General features: G+C 48.4%; 1 protein-coding gene across 5 annotated transcripts in view; it reads right to left on the bottom strand.

The window, feature by feature from the left end:
• LOC118216803 (serine/threonine-protein kinase tousled-like 2) overlaps positions 1–21,867 on the bottom strand; it is a 40,224-nt gene that overhangs the window by 17,560 nt on the left and 797 nt on the right. Inside the window, exons 1-12 of one of the 5 annotated variants that reach the window (XM_035398307.1) lie at positions 20,952–21,773; positions 19,875–19,960; positions 13,385–13,456; positions 12,801–12,870; positions 12,260–12,303; positions 10,572–10,670; positions 8,856–8,951; positions 8,049–8,141; positions 6,680–6,790; positions 3,811–3,947; positions 2,150–2,302; positions 511–577 (exon numbers count right to left, since the gene is read on the bottom strand). In XM_035398307.1, coding sequence (XP_035254198.1) covers positions 511–577; positions 2,150–2,302; positions 3,811–3,947; positions 6,680–6,790; positions 8,049–8,141; positions 8,856–8,951; positions 10,572–10,670; positions 12,260–12,303; positions 12,801–12,870; positions 13,385–13,456; positions 19,875–19,960; positions 20,952–21,015 — 1,092 coding nt within the window. In that variant the 5' untranslated portion in view covers positions 21,016–21,773. Of the gene's footprint in view, positions 1–510; positions 578–2,149; positions 2,303–3,810; positions 3,948–6,679; positions 6,791–8,048; positions 8,142–8,855; positions 8,958–10,571; positions 10,671–12,259; positions 12,304–12,800; positions 12,871–13,384; positions 13,457–19,874; positions 19,961–20,951; positions 21,774–21,867 lie in introns of those variants that run through there. The other 4 variants (XM_035398305.1, XM_035398306.1, XM_035398309.1 and 1 more) reach the window with 4 other exon arrangements.

The raw sequence follows: 21,867 nt of genomic DNA, 5'->3' as shown, positions 1-21,867 counted from the left end.
ACTCACTCACTCACTCACTCACTCGCACCCGCACCCGCACCCGCACCCGCACCCGCACCCGCACCCGCACCCGCACCCGCACCCGCACCCGCACCCGCACACACACACTCACAAACTGTGACACATGGTTCTCATACGGGCACATTGGCTTGCAGTCAACACCTAATACAGTCCTTTCAAAACCCCAAAATATAAAATTCTGATTGCAGCTTGATATGCGTAAAACAGAAGCCGTATTCTACCGTTTCTGAGAATTACATTTTTGGAGATACGTGGTTTACTCACGACACAGACGGTATACACACATTCACACATACGTGCACATTAATGCACACACACACACGCAGGCACGCAAACACACACGGACAGCACAAAGGCCTCCCCGAGGTCAAGCACTCAGCGCCCCAGACAGATGGACAGAGCAGGCAGACACACGGACAGAACAGGCAGACACACAGACCCACTCGATGACACAAACAGCCACGCGCGCTCAGAGAGGCAGGACTGCACCTTCTTCAGATGGCCCAGCCGGAGCTTAAAGATCTCCTCCTGCTCATGGTACTCCGCGAGCGTCAACCTGACGGCACAGAAAAACACACCAGATCATGACCTTTTCAAGACACGTCACAAAAACTGTGGACTATCTGCATTCAGGGCTGGATTTCATACAAATGTAGGCGATAATTGGAAAGATAGCTGGTTTTAACCGGTATGACATTGAAATTAACAAAAGGTAAATTCCATACTGACGTTAGAATTTTTTCACACAGAGAGTAGTCAATGTGTGGAATAGCCTGCCAGGTCACGTAGTAGAGGCAGAAACTAAATGGTAAATGGACTGAATTTATATAGTGCTTTTATCCAAAGCGCTTTACAATTGATGCCTCTCATTCACCAGAGCAGTTAGGGGTTACGTGTCTTACTCAGGGACACTTCGACATGCCCAGGGCGGGGATCAAACCGGCAACCCTCCAACTACCAGACAACTGCTCTTACCTCTTGAGCTATGTGACCCCTTGGGATTATTTTGGGATTATCAAGACTAAGACAAGGCTTGATAGGCCTACAGTGTTCGATACCATCTAGTCTGTAGGTAATCAGAGCACTAATTTAGTCAGGAAAATGGCGAGCATTGTTGGGCTGAATGGCCTGTTCCCGTAATTATGTTATGGTATGTTATATTATGGTATGTTATGCTATGGTATGTTATGGTATGTCATATTATGGTATGTTATGTTATGTATGTTATGGTATGTCATATTATGGCGCAGCTATATGAGAGGTAAGCAAATCCAACAGAATAATGTGAGGAAAGAGTAAAACTCCGAAGGGAACTCTAAACCCCTGAAACACACAGAGTAGCCATAGCAACCACACAGCAGCATTAAGCTCAGAGTGAGGGGCGGAGTCAGAGTGCAGACTAAATTACAACTGGGAAGAGGGGGCGGGGTCAGAGTTCATATTCAGCCTCGCCCATGAGGGGGCAGGGTGAAGGCTCAGATTAAGCAGTGGGGAGGGGGCAGGGTGAAGACTCAGATTAAGCAGTGGGGAGGGGGCAGGGTGAAGACTCAGATTAAGCAGTGGGGAGGGGGCAGGGTGAAGGCGCTGGGGAGGGGGCAGGGTGAAGGCTCAGATTAAGCAGTGGGGAGGGGGCAGGGTGAAGGCGCTGGGGAGGGGGCAGGGTGAAGGCTCAGATTAAGCAGTGGGGAGGGGGCAGGGTGAAGGCTCAGATTAAGCAGTGGGGAGGGGGCAGGGTGAAGGCTCAGATTAAGCAGTGGGGAGGGGGCAGGGTGAAGGCTCAGATTAAGCAGTGGGGAGGGGGCAGGGTGAAGGCTCAGATTAAGCGCTGGGGAGGGGGCAGGGTGAAGGCACTGGGGAGGGGGCAGGGTGAAGGCTCAGATTAAGCAGTGGGGAAGGGGCAGGGTGAAGGTGCTGGGGAGGGGGCAGGGTGAAGGCACTGGGGAGGGGGCAGGGTGAAGGCGCTGGGGAGGGGGCAGGGTGAAGGCTCAGATTAAGCAGTGGGGAGGGGGCAGGGTGAAGGCGCTGGGGAGGGGGCAGGGTGAAGGCTCAGATTAAGCAGTGGGGAGGGGGCAGGGTGAAGGCTCAGATTAAGCAGTGGGGGGTGCCGGGGAGGAGGCACGTTCCCTACGTTTCGCTCTCTGCGCCGTTGGTCTTGCTCTTGCGTTTGTTTGGCTCCAGGTTGGGGGGCGGGGTCTGGCCCATGGCGGGGGGCTTCCTCTTGGCCAGCTGCTTCCTCTGCCGTTCGATGTCCTCCCGCTGCGAGTTTATCCTCTCCTGCTGCCTGTTCCGGATGGGCAGAGACACACACAGTGAGTGGGCGGGGCCAAACGAGCAGGAGGGGAGAGGGGCTTGGTCAAAGCAGTCGAGGAGCTGGGGACGAAATTACCACCAAACTCACTCCACCTCCGAGTATCACCTGCCTCCAGACCAGAATAAGCATCAGTCACCTGCCTCCAGGCCAGAATAAGCATCAGTCACCTGCCTCCAGACCACAATAAACATCAGTCACCTGCCTCCAGGCCAGAATAAGCATCAGTCACCTGCCTCCAGACCAGAATAAGCATCAGTCACCTGCCTCCAGGCCAGAATAAGCATCAGTCACCTGCCTCCAGACCAGAATAAACATCAGTCACCTGCCTCCAGGCCAGAATAAGCATCAGTCACCTGCCTCCAGACCAGAATAAACATCAGTCACCTGCCTCCAGGCCAGAATAAGCATCAGTCACCTGCCTCCAGACCAGAATAAACATCAGTCACCTGCCTCCAGGCCAGAATAAGCATCAGTCACCTGCCTCCAGACCAGAATAAACATCAGTCACCTGCCTCCAGGCCAGAATAAGCATCAGTCACCTGCCTCCAGACCAGAATAAGCATCAGTCACCTGCCTCCAGGCCAGAATAAGCATCAGTCACCTGCCTCCAGACCAGAATAAACATCAGTCACCTGCCTCCAGGCCAGAATAAGCATCAGTCACCTGCCTCCAGACCAGAATAAGCATCAGTCACCTGCCTCCAGACCAGAATAAGCATCAGTCACCTGCCTCCAGGCCAGAATAAACATCAGTCACCTGCCTCCAGGCCAGAATAAACATCAGTCACCTGCCTCCAGACTAGAATAAGCATCAGTCACCTGCCTCCAGACCAGAATAAGCATCAGTCACCTGCCTCCAGACTAGAATAAGCATCAGTCACCTGCCTCCAGGCCAGAATAAGCATCAGTCACCTGCCTCCAGGCCAGAATAAACATCAGTCACCTGCCTCCAGACCAGAATAAGCATCAGTCACTTGCCTCCAGGCCAGAATAAGCATCAGTCACCTGCCTCCAGGCCAGAATAAGCATCAGTCAACAACCAAATTGGCTGGGCAGGGTCAGGCTGAGGGTCAGATTGGCTGGGGGGGCAGGGTCAGGCTGAGGGTCAGATTGACTGGGGGGGGGGGGGGGGTCAGACTGGGGGTCAGATTTTCTGAGGGGTGGGGTCAGGCTGAGGGTCAAATTGGCTGGGGGGGCAGGGTCAGGCTGAGGGTCAGACTGGCTGGGGGGGGGCAGGGTCAGGCTGAGGGTCAGACTGACTGGGGGGGGGGGCAGGGTCAGGCTGAGGGTCAGATTGGCTGAGGGGGCAGGGTCAGGCTGAGGGTCAGACTGGCTGGGGGGGGGGGTCAGACTGAGGGTCAGATTTGCTGAGGGGTGGGGTCAGGCTGAGTGTCAGATCTCCTGGCGGATGGGGCTAGGTTCAGGACAGGGCATGGCTGAGGGGAGGAGCCAGGCTCAGCGAGGGCGGGGCAGACTCACTTGATGAGGTTCTGGAAGGCGTACCCGTCGCTCCACTGCTCGGTGAAGGAGGCTCCGTGCCGCACGGTGGTGAAGTGGCCGAGCCGCAGCCTGTCCTGCATGCTCTTGTCCCGGCACGCCATCTTCTCCTGCTTCGACTGCAAAGAGCGCACCACCAATCATACAACACATCCTACCTGCCACATCATACCAGCCACACACCTTCCACCAATCATACAACACATCCTACCTGCCACATCATACCAGCCACACACCTTCCACCAATCATACCTGCCACCAATCATACCCATCCCACATTGTACCTGCCACACCCTACCAGCCACACACCTTCCACCAATCATACCTGCCAGCAATCATACCTGCCCCACATCCTACCTGTCACCAATCATACCTGCCATACGCCTTCCATCAATCATACCTGCCACCAATCATACCCATCCCACATCATACCTGCCACATCCTACCAGCCACACACCTTCCACCAATCATACCTGCCAGCAATCATACCTGCCCCACATCCTACCTGTCACCAATCATACCTGCCATACGCCTTCCACCAATCATACCTGCCGCATCATACCAGACACACACCTTCCACCAATCACACCTGCCACCAATCATACCTGTCCCACATCCTACCTGCCACCAATCATACCTGCCATACGCCTTCCACCAATCATACCTGCCACATCATACCAGCCACACACCTTCCACCAATCACACCTGTCCCACATCCTACCTGCCACACCCTACCTGCCACCAATCATACCTGCCATACACCTTCCACCAATCATCCCAGCCACCAATCAAACCTGTCCCACATCATACCTGCTACTAATCATACCTGCCACGGGCCTTTTATCAATCATACCAGCCACCAATAATACCTGCCACTCATTATACCTGCCACACATCCTACCTGCCACCAATCATACCTGCCCTACCTGCCACACATCCTACCTGCCACCAATCATACCTGCCCTACCTGCCACACATCATACCTGCCCTACCTGCCACACATCCTACCTGCCACCAATCATACCTGCCCTACCTGCCACACATCATACCTTCCCTACCTACCACACATCATACCTGCCCTACCTGCCACACATCATACCTGCCCTACCTGCCACACATCATACCTGCCCTACCTGCCACACATCATGCCTGCCCTACCTGCCACCAATCATACCTGCCACACATCATACCTACCCTACCTGCCACACATCATACCTTCCCTACCTGCCACACATCATACCTGCCCTACCTGCCACACATCATACCTGCCCTACCTGCCACACATCATATCTGCCACACATCATACCTGAAACACATTCTACCTGCCACACGTGCCTATGAGATCACCTGTGACATCACCAGCACGCTGCTTCCACCCAGCGACAGGACCACAGCTGTGCTGGGCAGGCATGTGTGTTTTTCTATTGTGGTTCGGTTCCTCTGGGAGCAGTGGGCGTACAGTCGATCAGTCAAATGAAACAGAAGAGTAAAGGCCTGGTTCTGCTGAGAGGACCTGGTCCCACCACATACCCAGTACTGGTACGGTTTTCAAGGTACGTCGCAGAGGACATGTTGCCTTGACAACTATATTCAAACTGCTACAGTTCAAGCTGGCCCCAGCGTTCTATAACGAAGTTATCGAAACAGCAGCCATTTTTTTAAATAAAGGTTAAGGTTAATGTAAAAGCAATAGCAGTGCTGGGAGAAGACACATCATTGCAGACATGGAGTCCTGACAAAGTCCAGACACTCATTGTTATTTTTGCGAAAAGGACAGTAGGATGCAGTCAGCCATTAATGCTGACAAGAACAGGCAAGAACCATGAGCTATTTCACACCCGTTTGATTTGCATGCCTGATTCATGTCTGATTGGCAGCAGAACAGTCTCCAAAAAGCTGTGGACAGTCTTGGATAACTGCTGCCCACCATCTTCTCTAAGTGTTCTCACAGGTAATACCAAAGAGTGAACATCGAATGTCAAAGGCAACCCAGCAGTATATAATAACAATCAGAGCTTGGTGACATAAGTTAAATACGCTAGACGGTGAATCATCATTGCTTACACTCCTGATTGGTCCAGCCAAGTTCACTTATAAAGCACATTTAAAATCACTCCTGTCACCCAAAGTGCTGACCCAGAACAGAGGGGCCCCCAGGGCCATCAAAGCCTTTCAGATCTATGGCATGGAAAGGGAAACAGGGCTGTTGTGGTTCTTTTCTGAGACAACAGGGGTCCAGTCTCATCTGCAAAGGGCCGGTGTGGGAACAGGTTTCTGTTACAGCCCAGCACTATGACGCCTGTTTCAGCTAATTAACCGACCGTGGTCTTCAATACTGATAAGCAGAATCAGGTGTTAGTGCTGGGCTAAAACAAAAAAAAATTTAAAAAAAGTAGTTACTAAATAACTAATTGGCTTGGTGGGCTGTCAGCTAGAACAAAGCTGCATGGCAGTTGCTGATGGGCACATTGAAGCCTGTGAAGTCCCTGCATTTGTGGAACACCCAGGCAGAGGTGGGAGCCATTGATGCCTGTGAAGTTCCTGTATGTGTGGAACATGTTTGCTGGGGGCTGTGCTGGGGGGTTTTCAGGGGTCTGTGATGGGGGCTGTGCTGGGGGCTGTGCTGGGGGGTTTGCGGGGGTCTGTGATGGGGGGTTTTCAGGGGTCTGTGATGGGGGCTGTGCTGGGGGCTGTCCTGGAGGCTGTGCTGGGGGCTGTCCTGGGGGCTGTTCTGGTGGCTGTGCTGGGGGTTGTCCTGGGGGCTGTTCTGGTGGCTGTGCTGGGGGCTGTGCTGGGGGCTGTGTTGGGGGGGCTGATTCAGGGCTGATCACAAGGGTGAAATCACACCCACCTTCTCAATGAGCAGCTTCTTGCTCATGGTGACGCACTTGTTCAGACGTTCTTTGTACCGCTCCAACATCCGCTGCTGCTCATCTATCTGCCTCCTCAGGTCACAGTTCGCCTGGAATACACACACACACACACACACACACACACAGGCGTTACAGCACTATGAGCCTGACCAGGGTGTGCATAACCTTACAGCACTATGAGCCTGACCAGGCTGCTCATAACCTTACAGCACTATGAGCCTGACCAGGCTGCTCATAACCTTACAGCACTATGAGCCTGACCAGGCTGCTCATAACCTTACAGCACTATGAGCCTGACCAGGCTGCTCATAACCTTACAGCACTATGAGCCTGACCAGGCTGCTCATAACCTTACAGCACTATGAGCCTGACCAGGCTGCTTATAACCTTACAGTACTATGGGCCTGACCAGGCTGCTCATAACCTTACAGTACTATGGGCCTGACCAGGCTGCTCATAACCTTACAGCACTATGAGCCTGACCAGGCTGCTCATAACCTTACAGCACTATGAGCCTGACCAGGCTGCTCATAACCTTACAGCACTATGAGCCTGACCAGGCTGCTCATAACCTTACAGTACTATGAGCCTGACCAGACTGCTTATATCCTTACCGCACTATGAGCCTGACCAGAATGCTCATAACCTTACAGCACTATGAGCCTGACCAGGCTGCTCATAACCTTACAGCACTATGAGCCTGACCAGGCTGCTCATAACCTTACAGCACTATGAGCCTGACCAGGCTGCTCATAACCTTACAGCACTATGAGCCTGACCAGGCTGCTCATAACCTTACAGTACTATGAGCCTGACCAGGCTGCTCATAACCTTACAGCACTATGAGCCTGACCAGGCTGCTCATAACCTTACAGCACTATGAGCCTGACCAGACTGCTTATATCCTTACCGCACTATGAGCCTGATCAGGCTGCTCATAACCTTACAGTACTATGAGCCTGACCAGGCTGCTCATAACCTTACAGTACTATGAGCTGATCTGTAACACAGCAGTGGCTAAAATTCACTTGATCAATCAGACTACAGGACAACAACTTCTAATCTAAATGCTGAGGCCTCAATTCAATCAACAGTTGTCCTGAACTTTGACATACAAATGCAAGTGTTATCGTTCTCCCTTCACAAACTCAGTCAGGCAAGTTAGTTTTAGCGATCGCTGAACTTGCCAAACTGTGTCCGCAAAGAAAAATAACTCATTCTTTTACCCAACAGTCAAAGTTGAGGGCAAACACTGGTTGAATTGGGGCCTTATGCAGAGAAAGAAAGAGAAGGGAATTGTGGGAGGAAACGCACAGGGCGGTGAGAACGCGGTGGGCGGAGTCTCACCCGCAGCAAGTCGTCGATGCGCCCCTCCTTCTTCTCCAGGTCTGAGCTCTTGTTCTTCTCCAGCGCCGTCAGCTTCTCGACGGTCAGGTCGGACTGTGGGGACACACAGGCCCACGCTGTGCTCAACGGCTGAAGTTATGCTTTTTCACCTGAGTAACAGTTTCAAAGCTTTTTTGTTGTCAGGTGGCAGTTTTGTTTCCATCGAAAGCCACGTCGGAAACAAGTCGTCTGAAATGGTTTTATGAGCAGTCCTCTGTTCAAATACACATGCTAACACCCTTTCTTCACCCAAAACAAAATCACCCATCAACCCTCTGTTTTCCTGAGCAAGGAGAAAAAGATCCTAAACCTGAGGTTAGCTTCAGGGCCAAAGTCATTCTTCACAGGACAGACTGGACATCTGAATGCTGAATACACTTATTTGCAGTGCGTGTCTGCTCTCTGTACTCTGTGGAGGTGTGCTCTACCTGTGTGTCTGCTCTCTGTACTCTGTGGAGGTGGAGGTGGAGGTGTGCTCTACCTGTGTGTCTGCTCTCTGTACTCTGTGAAGGTGGAGGTGTGCTCTACCTGTGTGTCTGCTCTCTGTACTCTGTGGAGGTGGAGGTGTGCTCTACCTGTGTGTCTGCTCTCTGTACTCTGTGAAGGTGGAGGTGTGCTCTACCTGTGTGTCTGCTCTCTGTACTCTGTGGAGGTGGAGGTGTGCTCTACCTGTGTGTCTGCTCTCTGTACTCTGTGGAGGTGGAGGTGTGCTCTACCTGTGTGTCTGCTCTCTGTACTCTGTGGACATGGAGGTGTGCTCTACACTACCTGTGTTGCTTTGTGGTGTAGGTGGAGCAGGCCAGGTTTCAGCGAGCAGGAGGAATGGTCAGTGTTAGCAGAGCCTGTGGAGGAAGGGCTGCCCTGCTGCACCTGTCAAACAAGCACACACACACACACACACACACACACACGTATATGCGCGCGCACACACACACACACACACACACACACACACGCGCACAAACACACAAACACACGTACACACACACACACACACATACATGCGCACACACAGGAAAAACAACAACAGTTAAGCATTCCTCTTCTAGACACTAATGAAGCTCCACCCAATCAGATAGGGCTAAACACCACAGGTCTCATTTAAACAGCTTCACTGCTACAAGACAGGTCTCATGAACAACCTTTTACAACATTACAGGCTTAAAACACTTTATAAGACTAATAAAAATAAAGGGAGATAAATGTGCTTCCTTTTCCCTAGTGGAAGACACTGTTCTGTCCAGTACGTGTGCCATGTGATGTGTGCATGCATGCATGCATGCATGCATGCAAGTATGCATGTGTGTGTGTGTGGCGTGTGTGCATGTGTGTGTGAGAGTGTGTGAGTGTGTGCAGTGTGTGTGAGAGTGTGAGTGTGTATATATGTGTGTGTGTGTGTGTGGGAGTGAGAGTGTTTGGAGTGAGAGTGTGTGAGAGTGTGTGTGTGTGTGCATGTTTGTGAGAGTGTGAGAGTGTGAGTGTGAGTGTGTGTGTGTGTGTGTGTGTGTGTGAGAGTGAGTATGAGTGTGTGTGAGAGTATGAGTGTGTGTGTGTGTTAGTGTGAGAGTGTGTGTGTGTGAGTGTGAGAGTGTGTGTGAGTGTGTGTGTGTGTGTGTGTGAGTGTTAGTGTGAGAGTGCGTGTGTGTGAGAGTGTGAGTGTGAGTGTGTGTGTGTGTGTGTGAGTGAGTGAGTGTGTGTGTCTGTGTGTGTGAGTGTGTGTGAGAGTGAGTATGAGTGAGAGTATGAGTGTGTGTGTGTTAGTGTGAGAGTGCGTGTGTGTGAGTGTGAGTGTGTGTGTGTGAGTGTGTGTGTGTGTGAGTGTGTGTGAGTGTGTGTGAGTGTGAGTGTGAGTGTGTGTGTGTGTGTGTTAGTGTGAGAGTGCGTGTGTGTGAGTGTGAGTGTGAGTGTGTGTGTGTGTGTGAGTGTGAGTGTGTGTGAGTAGGTGAGTGTGTGTGTGTGTGTGTGTGTGTGTGTGTGTGTGTGTGTGAGAGTGTGTGTGTGTGTGTGTGTGTGTGTGTGTGTGTGAGTGTGTGTGTGAGAGTGCGTGTGTGTGAGTGTGTGTGAGAGTGTGTGTGTGTGAGTGTGTGAGTGTGTGTGAGTGTGTGTGAGTGTGAGTGTGTGTGTGTGTGTGTTAGTGTGAGAGTGCGTGTGTGTGAGTGTGAGTGTGAGTGTGTGTGTGTGTGTGAGTGTGAGTGTGTGTGAGTAGGTGAGTGTGTGTGTGTGTGTGTGTGTGTGTGTGTGTGTGTGTGTGTGAGTGTGTGTGTGAGAGTGCGTGTGTGTGAGTGTGTGTGTGTGTGTGTGTGTGTGTGTGTTAGTGTGAGAGTGTGTGTGTGTGAGTGTGTGAGTGTGTGTGAGTGTGTGAGTGTGAGTGTGTGAGTGTGTGTGTGAGTGTGTGTGTGAGTGTGAGTGTGTGTGAGTGTGTGTGTGAGTGTGAGTGTGTGTGAGTGTGTGTGTGAGTGTGAGTGTGTGTGTGAGTGTACTCACCGAGGCTGGCGGGTTGGAGAGGGAATGCTGAGGAGAAGAGCGGACCAGTGGCGGGACACTCCTACCCGGGCTGGTCCCAGGACCGCTGCCACCCGCAAACTGAGAGCGAGAGGGGCCACAAGAGGAACAGGACCGAGGCAGGAAGAAGACGAAGGTGTAAGAGAAATCAACGGACACACTCCGATTAAGAAGCACTTTTCCTTTTTTCCTGATTAAGCAGGAAATCCTCATTTTCCCCACCCTGTGCGTCTCCCAGGGCTCCAGTCTCAACAAACACACTGCTGCCTCTTCAGTTCTCAGCTGGCGGCACCAAAACATTTCAGCAGCACCGAGCAATAGGTCCGTTTTTAAAATTTATTTAAAATCAACTTTATACACAGAAAGAACCTGAAAAAATATATTGTAATAAACAAATTTCAGCTTGCTTTCCGGAACACAGACAAAGATCCCACTAAACAATAATAAAAATACAGTTAAATAACTATTAAACGATTAAACAGAAATCCGTGGGGGAATTGCGAAGTATGAATAACAAGGAAAAACAGAAGTGTGTTTTGGGAACATTTGACCCTCCAGCAAATAGAATTGGGAGTATTTATAAATTCATATGTTACGTACATAGTCGATATGCATTTACAGTTTGGAATTTGGCTCTTGGTTACCATAGCGCACTAGTGATTCAGTGATGCTGCACGTTTACTAGCCGTCTGGGAATTTTGCTAACCAGGTCTGGTACTACTACTCGTATTACTAATCTTGTGTTTCTCTTTAATGTAAGTTCTTCTGGATAAGAGCGTCTGCTTAATGGAAGTAATGTACTGTACTTCGCTGTGCAACTCGTGCTAGCTAGCTGTTAGCTTCCATTTATTTTTTGGTTACCAGTATGTTGAGTGATTGGATGTAACTCCAAGCTGACAAAATGGCAAGCTACTACGTTAGCTGGACAGACACAGGAGATGAATATCGTTCTAACAGCTGAGATGGCATTTTTTGTGCTATCAACTGAATCTGAATGGTGTAAAACAACAAACTGAGAAGCATGGAAGACACTGCTAATGTAGCCAGCTTGTTAGCTTGCCAGTTAAACTCGCAGTTTGTAATGCATAATATCAGAAGACGACTCCAACAGGAAGACGACTAAGCGAGAGTGAACAGACAAACATCCACTTTTCGCTAATGTTACGGTTTTTAAACAGCTCACAAAACAGCAACTGGCTTCACACTGCCATGCCATGTGGAAGAGTCTGCCCCTCCCAACACAGGATTCAGGAGGCAGTCATTCAACCAACAAGGGTTGCTGCAATAATTCTCACCTACTCTGCAACTCACTCTAGAGAGACAAGCCAAAAACTTCACTTGCAGTGAAAATTTAAATGGTTGCAAAATGCAACCAATTGGCCGCACTCTGGAGCCCCGTCTCTGGGGCCACTAGTTTAGTTTTTACTGCACATTCACTCCTGTTATCAGCAGTCAAAGAGCACAAAATCTATTGATTTGTGAGATTCTTAAATAACCAAGTTCTTTACTTTCGGCTAAGACATCTCAAATCCATAATCACATCCTGGGGACTGACACAAGGGGATCCAGATTTCTTTTCCACCGAAGAGACAGAACCGCCCCCCCCCACCATAAATATCTACGGCGATGACAGAGTATGCCACCTCAGTGTCCCCGATGCATTTACTCACCTCAAAATAATCGCTAATTTTATGGCCTCTTGTTCCTCCTTTCCCTGAAACAGAGAAGAAAAAAAAACGGGTGTAGCTGAAGTCATTCCGCATGTGGAGAGAGAGAATCGATGAAACTGCACCACACACCAGACAATAAAACAAGAGATAAAACAGTTGCGATGCCATCTTGCTGGGGGGAAAAAAACAGAAGGGCTGGACCAATCAAGTATGTCGTTAATATTGGTGACTGTGATTGGTGGATACTTTCAGGCGATGCTTCTTTGGCATCCTGTGGGTATTAGGAGGAAGCAGTGTCTGCCAATCCGTCAGCATGGTGCTATTAGCTGCTAAGAACATTCATTCTCCGTGACTGGTGGAGCTACTTTCTGTTTACCACCATTAAGTTATCACGACTGAGTTATCCACCTTTATTATTTTTGTCGTTTTTAATATACATCTTGTCGTAGAACTAGTGGCTGTTGTTCAAACAAAATAAAAAACAGAAGAGTGACATTAGTGAACCATTTGGACAGCACAGGCTAGGAAATGGCAGCCTCACCTTGGCTGCAGTCAAATGGGTCCCCTTTCCTCTTCCTGTTCCTCTGGTCATTGGGCTTCTTCTCAGGGGTCTGACAGAAAAACAAAAACACAGCCTTCATATCCATCACCCTTACACAGACTCACCCATCACATCCATCACCCTTACACAGACTCACCCATCACATCCAACGCCCTTACACAGACACACCCATCACATCCATCACCCTTACACAGACTCACCCATCACATCCATCACCCTTACACAGATTCACCCATCACATCCAACGCCCTTACACAGACTCACCCATCACATCCAACGCCCTTACACAGACACACCCATCACATCCAACACCCTTACAGACACACCCATCATATCCAATGCCCTTATACAGGTAGAGCCATCAAAAGCCATTTGCTAGAACATTCCACAAGGTCTGAACAAGTAGATGAGTGAGTGAGTGTGTTTAAGGGATGGTGTGTGCGTGTGTGTGCGTGTGTGTGCGTGCGTCGGGGGGAGGGGGGTTAAAGCAGTGTGTGTGTGTGTGTGTGTGTGTGTGTGCATGCTTCGGGGGGAGCGGTTAAAGTCAGCTGTATTCCACTGACCTCCAGCTCTTTGTCACTCAGGGATCCCACACTGCACAGACTCTGGTTGGATGACTCATTGTTTCCTGGACCCTGTGGAAGACATTGGTACGTGAAAGGAGGCACGCCTCTCTCCCCTCTCCTGTTTGAGGCACGCCTCTCTCCCCTCTCCTGTTTGAGGCACGCCTCTCTCCCCTCTCCTGTCTGAGGCACGCCTCTCTCCCCTCTCCTGTTTGAGGCACGCCTCTCTCCCCTCTCCTGTTTGAGGCACGCCTCTCTCCCCTCTCCTGTCTGAGGCACGCCTCTCTCCCCTCTCCTGTTTGAGGCACGCCTCTCTCCCCTCTCCTGTTTGAGGCACGCCTCTCTCCCCTCTCCTGTCTGAGGCACACCTCTCTCCCCTCTCCTGTTTGAGGCACGCCCCTCTCCCCTCTCCTGTTTGAGGCACGCCTCTCTCCCCTCTCCTGTTTGAGGCACACCTCTCTCCCCTCTCCTGTTTGAGGCACGCCTCTCTCCCCTCTCCTGTTTGAGGCACGCCTCTCCCCCCTCTCCTGTTTGAGGCACGCCTGTCTCCCCTCTCCTGTTTGAGGCACGCCTCTCTCCCCTCTCCTGTTTGAGGCACACCTCTCTCCCCTCTCCTGTTTGAGGCACGCCTCTCTCCCCTCTCCTGTTTGATGTGGTTCATGAACGGTTACACCAGAGGGACAGCTCAGAAGCCGGAAACACACCAGAGCATTTGCAGCCCTGATTCTCTCTGCCCTGATTCTCTCCGCTCAGGCTCAGGCTACAGAACCAGAAACATAGCCAGGGGTTTGGAACACTGCTGCACCAGTTCTCTGAGTGCCGACCTGCGGGATCGAGGATATGTAGAACTGACTGCTTTATCATCTGGCCAGCAAACCAAACCACAAAACCGATTTCAAGTAATGCATTATCTAGAAGGCTTATTCTGATAATCTGTAATCTGCTCGCTAGTTTATTGGGCTAATTTTAAACGAATCTTAATTAAAACAGAATTGTGATGACAATAGACGCAGCTCCGGCTCATTCGTGTTCTCTGAAATAAAAGTGCATGTTGTTCAAAAAAGTATTTTTTGTTGTGAATTGTGACTTCCAGAACAACATAGTTAAACAGTAATAAGGGCAGCTTTTATGCCATATTCTTCTAAAAGCCCATTTGTCCGGTACAATGAAAAACAACAAAATCACCATAACTATGCTTTTAAAAGCCCATTTTACAGAACCAGAAAAACAAACATCACCATAAATAACTGAAATTATTTACAGTCGGCAAAGCACAACAGGCAAAACGTCATACACGGAGCCACCTCCTGATTGGTCAACAGGAATTGAAACACAGATTTGGCTCGCATGACCTCTCACACCTGACAAATTCAAGCAAAAAATGTTTTGACGCGTCACAAAACTATTAGGAGCCCGTAAACCAGTTGGATTGGTCTGGAATGGTACCTCATTCCTTGCGAGTTGCAACGTTATGACTTAAAATTTCTTACGATTTGGTCCTGATCAGAAAAAGAACAATCGGGAGCCCGCAGCTCATATAATGAACGGCTGCCATAACTTAGAAGCAGGCCTTAGCTTGAGCACAAAAAACACAAAAAACAGCGATTGAAGAGCGTTTCCACCAAATAATCAGCTGACAGGCAAAAGGAGGCAGCCTGTGTTCAGGCAGGCAGGATCAGTGTTCAGACAGCCAGGATCAGTGTTCAGACAGCCAGGATCAGTGTTCAGACAGCCAGGATCTGTGTTCAGACAACCAGGATACTGTGTTCACAGTATGTAAGACCATCTGTGGGTACCCATTCTATACCAGGAGCAGAGATCACGGTCGTGCACAGACCCAAAGGGTCGGAACGTTCCGTGGAGAGGTAAATGTGAGACACGCCACCTTCCACTGTCTGCACACCTTTAAGGAGACTCAGAAAGTCACGTAGCCACGGCAACAGTGGCCCTCGGGGAGCTGGGGTTTCCAACAGAGGCCTGAAGCCAAGACAGGCGTGTCCCTGGAGCCCAGTTTACACTTGGTCACATACTCGTCCAAAGAGTCATGCAATTAAAAACCAGCCATTTTCAACGGAAGAGTGTCGCACATTTTTCTCGCATCTCAAGTATTCTCTTGTTGTGGACACCTTCATATTTGAACACACAAAGCTTGACTGGACAACCAAAAAAAACATTCTTTTTGTGTTAACTGGTGTTGATCAACATGTAGGAGAGAGAGGGAAAAACTACTGGAAGAAATAAGAAAGTGTCATCATCTGTCCGATTCATCTTTTAAAGATTATAAAGGCGCTCAAACATTTGAAAAGCAGGTCTGAAGCCATTACTTCCTGCGTCTGCTTAACCTCCTCTGCAATGTCCCCATTTTTAACACAAGCCTGAAAATGAACTGCCCAAAATAAAATGGTTTCGGTTCTTGAATCCTTTTGACTACAGGCATAATTCCGGTCTCTTCTGAAAGGTAAGCTTTGGGCATCACAGCCTGAATTACTCCAAATATTACTGAAACAAAGTAACAGAAGCTCAAACAGTGAACGTTTTTTTCTCAATTAAAAAACTTTCTTTTGATCAGATACAGATGCTGGTCAGCTTCGAAACACAATAGAGCCACAAGGCTGGACAAATCCTGGTTCAAATTTGATGACAAAACCACAAATAATCAACATTCCGCATAGTTTTTTTTCTGAGCTATGTCTAGGGAGGTTCCCAAGAAGGCCATTTGGAGACTCCAAAAGGAGACCAAATCATATTATGGGTCAATGAGGTGTAAAATGCTATTTATTGTAAACTATATGTTTGTGCAAAAAGTGTGCTGAAATGATCTGCCTTAACCCCTGCCTGCCACCCTCCCCCACCCTCATTGCTCTCCTCTTGCCACGGCTGACAGTAGCAGGTCTGGAAGATTGTAGAAAATAACTACATTAGCTATCTAGTTTACTAATCCATTGATTGAAGTTTTAGTCAAATATCCAACCACCATCAACATGTCAAACACATTCCACAATTACACATAGCACATTTATTTTTTACTTGTTCCAGAGAGTGTATATAAACCAGAGATGGTGACATTTTTGTGTACACAATACTGCAGGCATGTATGCAATGGCAAAATGGACAATAACAATAATTCCTCAGGAGAATTGTTAAGTAAACAATGAACATTCTTTTGATGTTTCTCTGAGTTATCACGTTTTTGGGACTAAAAATTACTACGGATTTTGTTCACAGGACCATTGCCGCGATAAGGATGCCAATGTGGATTTCCACAGAAGGAGAGGACCACCCACCCAAACGTGTTTTACCTCCCTAGGTACCTTTGTTGTTAGAACACTGCCATCATAGCATAGATTTTTTTTTTTCTTTTGAAATTTTAAAACTTTCAAAGGGTTTATTGTGTGACCAGACAGATTGAAAATTTCACCGGAAAAGAACGGAATTAATACAAATAAACTCACACTGGCCAGAAACAGGCTGGTTTCACTTAAGGGGTTAACTAGAACATATTCTCCCAGGGGTTAAGCAGAACATATTCTCCCAGGTTTTCCCCCGTTTGATTTACAGGACAGATGGACCACCACCTCCCACTGCCCAATCAGGCTCTTCCAAAACCCTGCGCAAATTACTCATTTTTTCATGGTACATGCAACTCAAACACATTGCAATCAATCTACAAAAAAAGTGGATTTTTGAGATGTCCCCAACTACACCTGAAACACCCTGATTCAAGCGGCTGCTTTTCCATTACAGCCTCTCGGGGGAGTAAATCAGCCATGTCTGATTCTTCATAATAATTTCTGCTCTCAATGATTTAAGCAGCCCAATCATTTACGTGCCCATATATCTCAGGTACATTTCTTGATAGGCTCACAAACAACAGAGGAAGGCCATTCTTGTGTACCCATGTGAAGTGTATTACCATAGTCTAACCTACAAGTCAAAAGGGATTGTGCAGCCAGTCAGCTAATTGGTCCAAGGTACTTAATGGAAAAACCTTCCTACACTCCAGCCCTCTGGGAATGCAACTGGCCGCCACTGACTTAAATGCTGAATTAAAACTGTCAGCAACGCTTTCATTTTGGGGCTCCTAAACTTTAAAATGACCTACCCCAGATAATATAAGAAGCAGAAAGTGTTTTGGTCTTAAAAAAAGGTTTTTTTAAAGTCTCTGGTTAAACACATGGCCCCTAGGATCCAAGTCATTACCCTTCTTGAGCTGCGTTTTTCTTAAAACACTGTAGACACCAGGCAGACAATGAAGCACTGGGGTCTGATACTGCCACCATACCCTCCAAAGTAAAAATATCAATCAAACTCTTAAACTTTTTAATATCGCGACCAAAATGATAAAATCAGTACCCTTCAAGGACACGTGACATACTAACATAGCCAAGAGGACAACACCTTCATCCCGGGGCCCACCACATACACTCCTGCAACCCATTTAAGAAACGCTGGATTACATTACTGTACAAATGGACACATCTTGTGAGTCCACCCAGGTCAAATACTGGAAAGTCATGAGTTATTTAGAAAACGCTAAAAACTTGCTTGTCTGCAATCTTGTTGGACAATGCCCACCTGAACAGTACCTCCCAACCCACAATGCATCGCTTCAACACAGTGGGCCCACTGCCCTGCGGTTCAAGGTCACAGCTGGGCCTCCTGCCTCAATATTCAAGGTCACGGGCCGGCGGCGGTATCAATCCCGTGGGCCGCCGTGGGTTTGGAGGCCCCCATTCTCCAGCCAGCGCCAGGACCCGCTCTCCGGACTGGCATCGCGCTCACCGCGGGCTCCACAGCCTGCTTCCCAGAGCTTGTGCTTTACCACCAGCCAGCTCACACAAAATGCTCTCACAATGCTAATTTCATGTTTTGTCAGTGTTATAACATTGCCAGAACATTGTAGCAACATTGTTGGAAAGTTTTGCATGGCCGCCTGTGGCCAGATAGTTTTCGACAAAAGTAGTAAAAAACGGAGGAATTAATTCCATCTGCATTTCTTTGCCCCATCTTCTTCTTGTTTAATAGGCAGCTATTAAAACCCAAAACATGCTGGAGCCGCACCTGGGCCTGATGGAAAAGGGCAAGAGACACAGCTAATCTTGTGGGCCAATCACTGCCCTCCTGTTCAGACAACACTGATCTAATGGACCAATTGCAGCCTGTTCACACAGCACAGTCAGTGGATCTCGCGAACCAATCACAGCCTGCTCAGGCAGCACAGTCAGTTACATTACATTACATTACATTACATTACAGGCATTTGGCAGACGCTCTTATCCAGAGCGACGTACAACAAAGTGTATAACCATAACCAGGAACAAGTATGACGAAACCCCTAGAGAGAAGTACCGGTCCAAGTGCAGGGAACAACCCCATAGTTCAACTTGGACCCTGAAGGTTAAACTGATTAACACTAACACAACGAGAACGGCAACAACGCAATTTATGGAAAAAATACAAGCAGTAGTTAAGACAGTTAATGCACCTAAGTCACCTATGAAACGGCTGCCTAGTTACAACCCTAAGCTTACAGTCATTTACAGGGGAGTAGGGAGGGATGGGGAGAGGTGCAGCCTGAAGAGGTGAGTCTTCAGTCGTCGTTTGAAATGGGTCAATGTCTCAGCTGTTCTGACCTCCACAGGGAGGTCATTCCACCATCGTGGGGCCAGAACAGACAGGAGACGTGTTCTGGAAGTGCAGGTGCGAAGAGGGGGAGGTGCTAGGTGTCCTGAGGTAGCGGAGGGATCTGGCTGGCATGTAGAGTTGATCTCACGGACCAATCACGGACCAATCACGGCCAGTTCACAAACCAAAGTCAGTGGATCACAAGGACCAATCACGGCCAGCTCACACAGCACAGTCCATGGATCTCGTGGACCAATCACGGCCAGCTCACACAGCACAGTCAGTGGATCTCATGGACCAATCATGGCCTGCTCAGGCAGCACAGTCAGTGGATCTCACGGACCAATCATGGCCTGCTCAGGCAGCATAGTCAGTGGATCTCACGGACCAATCATGGCCTGCTCAGGCAGCACAGTCAGTAGATCTCGGGGACCAATCACAGCCTGCTCACACAGCACAGTCAGTGGATCACATGGACCAATCACGGCCAGCTCACACAGCACAGTCCATGGATCTCGTGGACCAAACACGGCCAGCTCACACAGCACAGTCAGTGGATCTCATGGACCAATCATGGCCTGCTCAGGCAGCACAGTCAGTGGATCTCACAGACCAATCATGGCCTGCTCAGGCAGCATAGTCAGTGGATCTCACGGACCAATCATGGCCTGCTCAGGCAGCACAGTCAGTAGATCTCGGGGACCAATCACGGCCTGCTCACACAGCACAGTCAGTGGATCTCGTGGACCAATCGCAGCATGCTGAGTCAGTCGATCTCATGGACCAATCGCAGCCTGCTGAGTCAGTGCAGCTCTGAGAAGGCCCTGATCTTACCCTGCCCTACCAGGCTACAGCGCTCACTGACCTTGGCCACCCCGACTCCAGTGAAACGAGCCTCAAGCAGCTCCTGCCTTCGTGGGTCCAAACTGTGCAGCTCTTCCATCATGTCTGCTGAAACAGAGAGAGGAAGAGGGCAAGAGAAAGGCAGGGGGAAACAGCCAAGGGGAAAAAGGTGAATACTGACAGAGATTTAAATCTGCCATACCCACAATTCATTGCGGTAATGAAGCAATACATTAGTGACACAATACCATGATGCTGAGTCATAACTCCAGGTCAGGATGCACAGACTGCCTAAATTCTGGGGAACCATACCTAAAACGTAGGCGATCACTTGTCTCATTACTTTGGCCTGAATCACAATCCTTACAAATGTAATAGGCATATTTTTCTCCCTCAAATTACTGTAATGACTGAACGTTTCATGAAAAATGTGCAAAAATGTTTAACATAACCACGGTGGAAAAAACCATGTCCTACACAGACATTTAAACATTTCATGTGGCTTAGGAATTACTCCAGTAAATAAATAAGAAACAAGAAAGACCACATGACTAAAAAATCTGTTTTGAAAGGCAACAACAAGGTTTTGCATTCTCTTAAGAAAAACAACTAGCTAGCTAATCACTCCATGCCCCATTTAAAAAATACAGCAGTGCCCAAATAACTTGGACAGTATCTGGCTTCAAAATCACAAATTACTCGGTAAAGTTAATTCCTTTAATTTGCATACAGTTCAAATAAATATCCAAAAACCATTCCCATTACAGAGGCAATGCCTACTGTTCAAAAAACCAACTAAGGAGGAATGCATTTTCAACATTAGTGGAAAAAACCCATCAGCGAACAAAAACACTGCTGATGTTGTACCAGACGGTTTCCTCTCTTAGTCTTAGTCACTTAAAAACATCAACACAATTAGCTTGTTATATTTGACAAGTTACTGTAGCGCCAGCTTTCTACTGTGTTCAAGTGCGTACATAACTATCAGTTAAAGTGCAACTAACGTTAAGTGTATTATCCAAAAATGAAACTTTCTGACAAGGAAACTAACAACCATTACCCATCTAAAACGGAGCTATGCAACTTAAACTGCTCATACCTGTCATAAGTTGCTGCTTGATTCCGAGATAGCTCACAGTACTGCGATATTTTGACTTCAGCATTTTACCTTTTTTAAATACTTCTATCTCAGCTCCTTCCAAGCTAGTATAGCCAACTACCACCAAACGTGCATAGCTAGACTATTTAAAATGCATTCTCAACGTTTCAGTACTTTCGAACCAAAACAACTAAGCCGAACCAGCTAAACCTTGCTAACGACTACAGCTTAAACTGGCCTATTCAGTTAAATATACTTCTCCTGTTGGCAAAGTTACACACCTTAAATGTCGATCTATCAAACAACTAGACTAGCCAACAAATACAATATTTTAACAGTGCGATGGGGAACGATCACAAAATTAAATGTTAGCAAAGGTAGGCAGAGCTATAAACTTAAAATACACAGATCAACAACTAGCTACCTAGCCAATGTTAACGTCGGGGTGGCAAGCTAAGTTTCGAACTTAGCTACTCACTACCTAGCCAGTCTAAACCATGCCCTCTGTCTGACAAGCAAGCTAAATTAGCTACCGAATTAGTGCTCTATCGAGCTATGCTTGTAGCTAGTCTGCAATGAAGCAAGGTAGTTCAAGCGAAGTAGGCTGAAGCTGGCTGGCATATCATTTCACTTTCAACATAGCTCACAAGCGTTAGCTCGGGAACAAGCTACCACAAAGTACAAACCCGACACAAAGCTAAGATACTTAGCGTTATAGCTACCCACTCACTCCTATTGCTAGCTAATTTAACTAGCTAGATAATGTTATCATAGGCTACTCATGATAGCTAGTACAAGCAGCCTCACATGCAAGCTAACCGTTAGACAACATCACATTTCAGAGATTCCTGTTGGACGTCCCCAACATAAGAGTGGCTGCTAGCTATATGTAGTCGTAATTCACCAACTCTAGTGA

Source organism: Anguilla anguilla, chromosome 17 (genome assembly GCF_013347855.1).
Source record: "Anguilla anguilla isolate fAngAng1 chromosome 17, fAngAng1.pri, whole genome shotgun sequence".
Taxonomy (NCBI): domain Eukaryota; kingdom Metazoa; phylum Chordata; class Actinopteri; order Anguilliformes; family Anguillidae; genus Anguilla; species Anguilla anguilla.
This window is presented reverse-complemented; position numbering and strand designations above follow the sequence as displayed.